Here is a 10,966-nt window from a genome sequence, read left to right on the forward strand (position 1 = left end):
GGAAGCTGGTGAGGCTCCTTTTTGGCACCGTAGTGGATGATAATTTTCATAATTGTCTCTCTGTGGAGCTTTCCCTGTCCACATGTAGCCAAGTGGTAGTAACAGTTTCTCCTACTTCAGGCTGTAAATATGCACCATACTCCGGGAAAACGCTCTGAAGCGATTAACTGATTAATCAGTCAGTTCATCAGCAGACCTTCTCGAGTGCTTTCCTCGGTTTTATTTAATTCTAAGCTGAATATCTTTGAGCTTTCAACTGTTATTTGGGCAAAGGAAGCAAACTGAAGACATCACCTTGGCTGCAACTGTGGAGTATTGTCATTATAGATTCTTCTCTAGTTTGTTTTATAATATTTGATTCAGTGAACCATGCCTCATGAATGATCTGAAAGACCCAGGTGACACCTTCAGAATCAACACAAAAACCCAAAGAATATATAAATATTTGGTGTATTTTCCTTTATTGCACAAAGAAAAAAGTCAAAACTAAGTCACTCAAATGATTGTCAGACTGATCTATTAATTATTTCAGCTTTAGACTCTGGTAATTTACTGTATAAAGGGTGTTTGATTTACAGAATAGTTGCTGCATTCACATGTGGATATTTGATAAGTTTTTAAAAAAAGATGTAATCAGTTGGAAAGTTGTTGTTTTTTTTACCTGTGACCTAAGAGGACATGAATCAGAGAAGCTTTTACTTTGAAGGCCAGAGAACAGTTGAAAGCTGCAGTCAATTAAACCGTTCAGAAATGCAACTGAAATAACAAGGGTTTATTCAACAGGGGCCAGCCCACTCAACTTGTGGAGATGCATGCCCTTTTCAGCTATTGAGGTTTGATGAGTTATTGAGGTTTCATAAGTGTTTTCATAAGGCTTTCTGTTTTAATTTGGAAATAAATGTCTTCTGATGCGGGTAGAGTACTTGGTCTTTAGCTTTGTTAGGGCTTTCCTTTGTCTGTAATATGAATCGCTTTTCTATCTGCAGGAAAAACTATAGCTCTTAGATCCAGTAAGCCAAAGCATATGCAGGACCTCCAGCACCCACATCAGATTATATATTACAAATAACTGACATTTGTAATGACTGAGGCCTCCTGACATACAGCTAGTGAGCTTAAGTGTTTGTCTACAGTATAAATGTGAAGACGCGGAGCTTATAAAATATTTGAAGCCCAACTTATCTTAAGAGAAACAGAAGACTACTGTGCTTGAAACGATCCAAGGCTTGCTAGCATGACTACCGTTACATGCTTATCTTTCACTCTGTTACCCTGGGCTACGCACACTGGGTTTTATTAGTAGAGTTTTGGTTGAGGAGATGCAACCAAAACTCCTGCATGGTGAGGTGAGGTGAGCAAGAAGCAGATGCATGTCACCTGAGCACCCCTCCTCCCTCCCCGTCTCTCTTTCTCCTGCTGTCTCCCCCTCTTTGGCTGGCTCTCACTCCCATTACCCTTCAGTGTCTTCTTTCCCTTACTGAAAAGCCCTTATTTTTCATCTTCCCTTCTAGTCTCTTCATTCTCTCTCTCTTTCATCCCTCTTTCATTTTTCTGTGCCAATCCCTTTACCCCCGCACATCTCCTCCTCCCCCTTTCTCCTCAGAGCTCCCTCGCATTAGCAGTCAGCTCCACTCCTAGACGTACTTTGTTTTTCAACCATGGTGGAGACTGAGCAAGGGAGGGAGCGAGATAGCGAGAGAGGGATCGAGAGTGCAGTGCTAGTGAGAGAGAGAGAGCGAGAGCGAGAGAGCATCATTTACACAGTCTTCCATGCCGAGCAGACCCTGCAGCTCACCCTCCCTCCCTCTTCTTCCCTCAGCCATTGCTCACGATGCCAAACATTTTATGTGTTATTTAGTCATGCCTGACTTTATCGAATTTGAAAAACATGCCAGTCATGGGTACACCCCCACCACCACCCCTCTGCATCCCCTACTCCCGGCCCCCAACATCATCCTCCTCTCCCTCTCTGTCCCTCTCTCTCTCTCTCCCAAGTGAGAGTCTCAAATTTAGGTCTGACCTCAAGAGCTTCTTGAGCCACTGTCTTTGGGGACATTTCACTTCTAAATGAAGTTTTATTCCCAGGCTTTACTCCCGTCCTTCTCCACACACACACACACACACACACACACACACACACACACACACACACACACACACACACACAGACCTCCTGACCACCCAGCTACCCTGGGGTAAGGGAAGAAAGAGCATAATTCTAGCCAACAGAGTGTTGACTCTAAAATGGATTATTTCTGCTTGAAATCAGAAGCCATGTGCTGCTGGATAATGTAGCTGTCCTGATTATTTATCTATTTATTTGCAGTGTTCTAATGATGGAGATTTGATGGTCAGGAACAGAGAGACTTGTTCCACTAGGTGAGGAACAAGAGGCTAAAGGAAATACCAACACGCTCGCCTTCATAATCCCAAAGTCAGGATTTGTGGTTGTTTAGTTTTTGCTGTTATTTAATGATCCGACGTGGTTCAGGTCACTAACACTTGGCGAGATTACGGGGATGATTCCCAGTTGAACTAACAATGCTAAAAACAAAACAAAGGGGAAACATATGTATTCATGATGTTCCAAGGATAGCTAACAGTGAGTCAGTCTGACCTTCCCACACTGCCCTATGACATGACCTCACGTACCCGTCATCGACAAGTCATGATCCAAATGTTTCCATTCAAATGATTTTTTTAAATTTTATTTAACAGTTTTAATAATAAAAAAAAATCAATATTGTTACAAGATTTCTTTTGTAGAAGACATGTTGATGTTTTGATTTGATTTGATTTGATTGATTTATTTATTCTTTCAAGCATGTAAAGACAGTTGATATGTCAACACACATAATTTCACACATATCCAACAAATGCTAATCCAATATCGATTTGCTTATACCTAGTACATGCTTGAATGGAGTAGGAAGAAGTCAGACTTATCCAGTCCTACCCCATGACATCATCTTACCATCATTGGTTTGCAAGCAGTATCTCTACATAGATAATTCTCTTCTACACCACACAAGTAATATACTAAAAAATTATAACAGAGTGTTAACATTCTTACATAATTACATTCTTAAATAATTATCTTCTACACCACACAAGTAATATACTAAAGAATTATTACAAAGTGTTAACATTCATACACCACACCCACAATGTTCCATCTAATTAATCATTAAACCTGTTCTTGCATATATCTTGATTGACACATACCTTTATATTTATGTTTAAACTCGTCAATTCTATTACTATTTTTTATGTCCACATTTAAATTATTCCATCGTTTTATCCCACTTATGGAAATACAAAATCTTTTTTTGGTTGTACGTATAGCATTAATTTTTTAATTTAACTGACCCCTTAAATTGTATCCCCCTTCCCTTTCATTAAATAGTTTTTGAATTCCACCAGGTAATAAATTGTTCCTGGCTTTATACATAAATACAGCAGTCTTATATCCCACTAAATCAAAACATTTTAACAATTTAGACTGTATGAAAGCTACATTGGTGTGATCCCTATATCCCATCTTATGCACACTTCTTATCGCTCTTTTTTGTAATATATACAATGGTTGAAGTGAGCTTGTGTATGTATTTCCCCAGTTTTCAACGCCATACTCTAAGTATGGTAAAATCAATGAGGAATACAAAATGCGTAGTGCTTTCCCGTCCAAAATATATCTAACCCTTGCCAATATCGATATATTTTTTGCTATTTTGTTCTGAACATATCTGATATGAGATTTCCAGGAGAATTTGTCATCAACTATGACACCTAGAAATTTAATTTCATATACTCGTTCTATATTAGCTCCCCCAATTTTCAATTGAAGTTCATTATCTAGTCTACGATTCCCAAATACCATAAATTTAGTTTTATCCAAATTCAGAGATAGTATATTACTGTCACACCATTTCCTTATCTTCTCAAGTTCCTGTGAAACCCGTCCAGAGAGTTGTTGTAGGTTTTCACCCGATGCCCATATGGTAGTGTCATCAGCAAATAAAACCACTTTCACTAAATCAGACACCTTGCATATATTGTTAATGTATAATATAAATAAATGTTGGAATAGTTGTTTAGGCTTGGTTTTGTCTGTAGGTTCAGTCAACTTTACATTTGCAGCACTACATCTTGGAGCGGTTAATACCTGGCATTTCAGCTATTTAACCAGATTTTTATGCAATTGTTTGGCCTTGTATGCTCACACAGTAACTAGTTATCATATTCTCAGTCACAGCACATGTGTGAAGTTGTTAGAACTGACTTAGGTTGCTATGACTGTGCAGCAGCTTATTGTAACTGGTAATTTATTGTTTATTTTTGGAATAAATTTGCTAAAAAATTAGCCTCACTAATTCCTTCTCATCCTCCTGAACACAAATATGTGGATATATTTTTTCAAACAAAGCCATTGCCATTTGTTCATATTACCCAAGCTACTTCACAATCTTTCCGTCTACCCCCTGGTAACTGCAAAAGTGCTCCCATGGGTACAAGTACCCCTGGTTGGGAATCACTCATTCAGACCGATGTGGAACAATGCAGCCCCATCATTTATTCTAATGAGGAGATTCTGGTGATGCAGCAAAAAAAAAAAAACACACACACACACACACACACACACACACACACACACACACACACAATCATCCAGCAAAAAGGTGAAGCCTGGTACAAGCTGGCCTGAATGAAATGCAATAACATTAGTCGAGGCTTTGCAATGGCAGCACATGCCTGGTGCACAGGATGCCATAACTACCTTGTGCTAGTTAGAACAAAAAATTAAATCATGGCTGCCATGACAACTTTCCTGAGTTGTAAAATTCTCTGTCACAGTGTTATGTCTGTTAATTCTTCAGATTCGTGGATCCATTACTCAGACTACATCTCTGAGATTGTATTTATTGTCTCACTGGCACCTGAAGCAACAGAGACACCTACATTTTTATGCCCACTCTACTGAGTGATCTGTGCAGCATATTGCTCTTTGTATATATAAGGGACACTGGTGTACGTGCTATAAACATCAGCATTTTGCTGTGGTGTCTTCTTATCCCACTGGGGGCCACAAGATGGCATGACACTCAAAATAAAATTAAATCAGAAGAAAACTTTGGGGTGTTAAAAGGTTTGCAGCCAGTGGTAAAAATGTCAGTTTAGGATGGCACAGTTGCAGGTTCAGATCCCCCGTGCATTTGAGGGAATGAGTAGCACTTTCCCCTCCAGTAACTTCTGGCCCTGCCCTTCAGCAAGTCAAATTGCTGAAGTGGAACTGCCCAGTGATGTTTGAATGAAGCCTATGGTTGCGCTGCAGCTCTCTGGCGTGTATGACTCAGGGTGGTGCTGAAAACAGGTATCTGTGTTTAGCAGAATCCCTACAGCTAGAAAACAGGCTTTTTTTTAAAGGAGGAATGTGTTGCTAAGATGTGACACTGGAGATGGTATGGGTCGTTCTGCAGATTAGGTCTGCTCAGCTGCTCAGCAAGTAACACAAACTGCAGTATTGGGCTCTGCAGTTACCAGAAGAGGCTGCAATTTTTGTCCCGAGTGAAAGCTGTATGACACAGCTGTTCTCTAGTGGTGCTGTGCAGAATTAAGGTGTGCACTGAAGACAGTCTTGCTTTATATTCAGTGAAAATCATATGCGCCTCAACATCTTATTTTTTACTTTCAGCTCACATTGTTTTTCCAATCACTGAACTACAGCTGTGCCCACACAGTTCAAAGTGCCAACCTTAACAAGTCATGGAATGAAGACTTTGTTATACTCGTGCTTTTCTCTGCAAACAAAGAGTCATTTAATAGATGAGTTTATTTGTAAGGATAAGGATAATCATGTTATTTGGCCAAGTATGATACATACACAAGGAATTGTTTCCGGTACAGAACCGAGGCAGCCATCTATATACAGTTCATATTTAGATAATTGTTTAATCATGTCAGGAAATGCCTTAAGGGCTAGACATACTGTATGTACTTTGCACATACCCTCTTGCTTACATGGACATGGATGAGTGATGCTCCTATTCATACTTAAAGTCGAGGATCTGCCTTCTGTCCGAGTATGCCAATGTTTTCCAAGCACTGTAGTACATGCGCAGTCGGGGCTTTTTGCTATATGGATACAGACTTTTTTTTGCATGCATGCAGACACATGGACCCTCACGGACCTGGGAAGATGATGAAAAGTACTTGACCACAGCAGACATGCAAAGCTTGAATAGCCCTTTTAATATTTAAAGTTTTGAATATTTGCTTATTTTTACATTTTCTGTGATAGTTCATTGAAAATCTTTGTAGTTCGGAGATGTCTTCTCAGACAGATATTATACGGGCATTTTCATAGGCCAAGCCATTGATCGGTCAATAAAGTCATAAAGGATTGTAATTAAACTAATCATTAGTTGCTGTCCTATTTTTTTCTTAAAACAAGTGATAAAAGGAGAATTTTATTTAGAACAAAGTGACAACATTTGTTGGAATTTAAACGATTTATATTTTTGATATTGATTGTTAAGTTAATAGAAAAGCTGTTCTGTACAGTATGTCTGGTTGATATTTAATATCATGCAACCCTGATGATGCAAGGAGCTTTAATATAGAATGAGTTGGTCGTCTTGCACTGTAGTCTAGTGGGTAGAAGACCTAGCAGGATTTCAGGTTCTGGGCAGGTAGAGTTGGATTTTCATTGCTGATGCAGCCCCAAGACAAAAGAACTAAGCTGTAGGGCTGAAGCTTGAAGACACAGTTTTGTCAAAGATTTTAAAACTCTTGAGGAGCTCTTGGGTTAAATTTCATATTTATTTTAGCCACCTCAACTAACAGTAGGCTATTATATGCTGTTAATAGTTTCATACTTAATAAAAGATGAGAAAGAAAAGCAGTTTATACTATAAAATACGTCCAGATATTCAGAAATCTGTATCTTCCACACCATCACATCGCATCCATAATGTGATGGGAAATGTGAGCCTCTCTCACTCTATCATCCATTCTTCTTCTTGAAGCCAGTGAACATAGAGGAGATAGAAACCAGACAGAGCCTGAGGGCTATAAAACACTGAAGACGCTCCCTCCCTCCCTGACTCCTCCTCCAGTTTTCATCATGCCTCCTGTTCATTGTTTCTTTAGGCTTTTCCAGAAAGTTCGCACTACAAAAGTTTTCATTCTTAATAATTCACTTTAATACTAAACCCAATCGTGAAGTCATATTATTCTGAAAAAATATGTGAAAATACTCTCCTTGCGCCTGTGCAGTGTCACTCATATGAGGAATATTCAAAAGTGAGTGTATTATATGATGTGTCATATCCTGGAAGACTGAGAGGCCGAAATTCTTGTCAGTTGTTCAATTTTCAGCTGTGCTGGAAAGAGTTAAATGTACCTGTCTTCACTGGAAGATTTATTTGACAGTTGTTTCAAGCAAGAATCAGATTCAATCTAAGAATAAAGTATTCTGGTGTTTTTGGAGAGTGAGCTACTTTGATGAAAGCAGCCCAGTGTTCAGTACATTCAGTACCCAGTGTCCAATGCTCATTTGACAATCCAATAGTTTCTGTAAATCTATAATGTACTAGTTGCACTGAGAGTTTTTTAATTCACTAACTGGCCTGCAGGACAGCTGCTGTTCTATCGCATATCATTTCAGCAGTGCTATTGTTCAGGGTTTGTGTGGGATTATTGTTATGCACTTATTGTTCATTAAAGAGCTTTTCAGCTTTTAATGAGACTGGATAAGGAAAGAACATGAATGAATGCACGATCTGTATTTTGAACATGGACATTTTATATATATGCTTTAAGGGCTTAACAGATATTATTGTCGAGAGAAACTTGCAAAGAGTTCAACAAGGTAAAAAGCTGAGACTCCTACAGTACACCATTGGTAATGAGTAGAGAATCTGAAGTAAAATCAGAAGACAGTACGCTCAGTCTTTTCTGTGTTCTTATAACAAGTTTGTGTGGCCCAGACAGGAAAAGCAGAACATACTGTATCTTCTTTGTGATATTGGTCTTCTCATCTAACTCCTGGCAAAAAAAAACCACACGGTTCCCAAATGTCAAACACGTCAAAACTCAGCCATCGTAGCAGAGCTAGTAGGAAGAAATTCAAACCCAGTCCTAAAGCATAGCAGTAATAGTAGTACTAGTAGTAGACACAGTAGCACCAGCAGTAGCACTAAAATGGTACAAGAAGTAGTAGTAGTACAAGAACTAGCACAGTTCTGGTCTGCTAGTAGTGCTGTAGCAGTGGCAGTATATTATGCTTTCACCTTTTTCTCTCCTGTCTTGTGGCCACTGTCTTCTCTCCACATCATTTCATGTTTGGGCTCCGTCTATATTTAACAGCTCTGCCTGTCTTTTCTCTCCCTGCAGCAATCGGCCGGACGCTGATCCCCCGTTACTTCAGCACGGTGTTTGAGGGAGGGGTCACCGAGCTCCACTACATCCTCAAACACTCCAAGGAGTCGTTCCACAACTCATGTATCACCCTGGACTGTGACCAGTGCACCATGGTCACCCAGCACGGGAAGCCAATGTTTACAAAGGTAATACCTGACCCTTGAGCTTCTCCCACCATGAATAATTGATCACAAGCTGAGGTAATGGTCCTGGCATGGTGTTTAAACTGGTTAAGGATCCAACCCATTTGTCCCCTTTTATTCTTTTTTTTCCTCCTCTTTTCATTTTGTCCCTGTGCAAGTCGTACCTGGTGGCCCTGCTTTCAAATATCTAAAGGTCTTTATCTATTTAATCAATGAATTATAACATTACATATTCTCTGCTCATATGCATTTATACCTGCGTTTATACCTGGTTTCTTACCCAACACTTCTTGTGCCAGATTCTGTTAAAATTCAGTCAGTTTAAACAGTAACTTATCATGAAATCTTTTGTGTGTGTGTGTGTGTGTGTGTGTGTGTGTGTGTGTGTGTGGTTTTATTACCTCTATCAGTTTATTCTGGTTTTAAATGCATTTATTAAATGTGTAAAGTGGACATAAAGCTAAAACAGAGTATTAAGTTAGGCTTTAAGGCTGTAAAAACATAAATAATCTATGTAGAAACATGGACTTTATGTGGAAGATTTAGTCTTGTCTCTTACATTAACCAGAAAAAAACTAACTACAATCATATCGACAATTTGTTGAATTTTAGCATCTAAATATATGAGTTTAAAATGCACCCTACGTATATGCTTAGTCCCAATATCTGCACCACACAGTGCTGCTGGATTTTAGAATTCATGCAAGGAAATGCCACACACTCTCACATTTTCTCTCTTCACTTATCAGCATTATCATAGACCCCAAAATCCACTGGCATTTCTCATGTTAAAAATGATGGTTGATTCTTAAGCCTTCGGGTGCTCCAAAGGCAAAGCCAGGGAGACCTGAATGAGATCTGTCAAGAGTGTGGTTTAGTTTGCAGTATGAGTGATGTGCAAACAGAAGCAAGAAAAGCAGAAGAAACACAAATTGCACAGGTGAGATAATCCAAACCTGACACAGAGGCCCTCTGAAAGCACGAACGCTGAGCTCATCTGCTTTTGTCTCTGGGGAGAGAATCCCCCTGTGAGCCTGAGTGGATATCTGCTTCACCACAGTTTGATCCAGATGGCTGGCTGACTCTTAGTGTTCTTCTGCTGACTGTCTAAATGAATCTGAAGCCAGATACCTTGTCAACGCTGAGCAGCCGAGCTAAAGGGATTCCAGGTTCCCCATACCATGAACCCTGAGCTTCACCATCGGACCGGATTGTTTTGACAGTCAACAGATATACGCCCTCTTGTTTTCAGGACTTGACAGTATGCACTCACTCTTGGGTGTGTGTGTTTGCATGTAAGTGTGTGTGAAGTGTGCAGAGTCTGAAATTAGCTTTTTAGCTGGACTGCCAAGGCCTGTGAGAGCAAGAAGTGAATTAAAAAAACATCATGACCCAAAAAAACAACACAATTTTCACCTGTTGTTGAGATCAGAAATTGTATTTTTTGAAAAGAAAAGAACTAAATGTGCCAATGAGTTAAGATTATTATACTAGTTCTCTATACAAATAAAGTTAATTCCAGAATATGTTGGTATCAAGTGTCAGTTTTCTTGACAAAAGGACAGTGATTTGTCTTTTCCTGTGCAACTTTTGTATTGAGTTTCAGTTTGAGAACTACTAAAAAAAGACAGAAGAGCAGATGCACTTTTTTGTTTTAAGACTTTTAAGGCTGAAATTGGAGATAAAATAACTCAACACAGATGATTTAGAGTAACAATACAGTAAGGTTTGTCACCATGATGTGCACGTAATTGAAAATTTTGCAAATTGAAACAATGGAAGTGTCCAAACGATGTAAATGTGACTCTTTCTGAATTATATCAGGCATACAGTAACTCTAACATTTCATTATTTAAACCAAAAATGTTGACATGTATTAGTCATTTACAAGAGAATTTCCAAGGGAAATTAACACAGGATTCACTTTAATATCACTGAATTAAACCCTGATGTACTGTATGACCAATACTGTATAATATCATTTTGACTTGTGATCTGGGTCTGCACCAAGAATTTGGAGACTTTTCTATAAATAAAAACATTAATGTTTTCAGTATTTTATAAACCTACCTGTGTTTTCAACCTTTACACAATCATGAAACAGTTGCACAACTTTATATTTTTACACTATTGTTATGATCATTTCCATATGGAAAACTTTTATGGATGTTGTTGTACAGCAAAGTCAAATCTTACCATCATTTCCTAATATCTGTGTGTGTTACATGTTAGTATATATTGAAATGCACAACTGCCAATATGTGAGTTTGTGTCGAGGTGCTTCATGAAGTCATGTCACTCTTTCTGTACATTTATTTGGAAGATAACTTTGAATTCATGCAGCAGGTGGGGGCTGGGTAAGGGGTAATGGGGGGGGGGGCTCTTTGTGCCCTCATTACAGT

At 38.9% G+C, this 10,966-nt stretch overlaps 1 protein-coding gene across 5 annotated transcripts in view; it reads left to right on the forward strand.

Moving 5' to 3' along the window:
- Positions 1-10,966, forward strand: part of ldb2a (LIM domain binding 2a) — a 93,693-nt gene that overhangs the window by 53,510 nt on the left and 29,217 nt on the right. For all 5 annotated transcript variants that reach the window (XM_020593533.1, XM_020593548.1, XM_020593513.1 and 2 more), the window contains exon 4: positions 8,395-8,567. In XM_020593533.1, coding sequence (XP_020449189.1) covers positions 8,395-8,567 — 173 coding nt within the window. The remainder of the gene's footprint in view (positions 1-8,394; positions 8,568-10,966) is intronic.

Source organism: Monopterus albus, unplaced genomic scaffold (genome assembly GCF_001952655.1).
Source record: "Monopterus albus unplaced genomic scaffold, M_albus_1.0 scaffold2.1, whole genome shotgun sequence".
NCBI classification, from domain to species: Eukaryota; Metazoa; Chordata; class Actinopteri; order Synbranchiformes; family Synbranchidae; genus Monopterus; species Monopterus albus.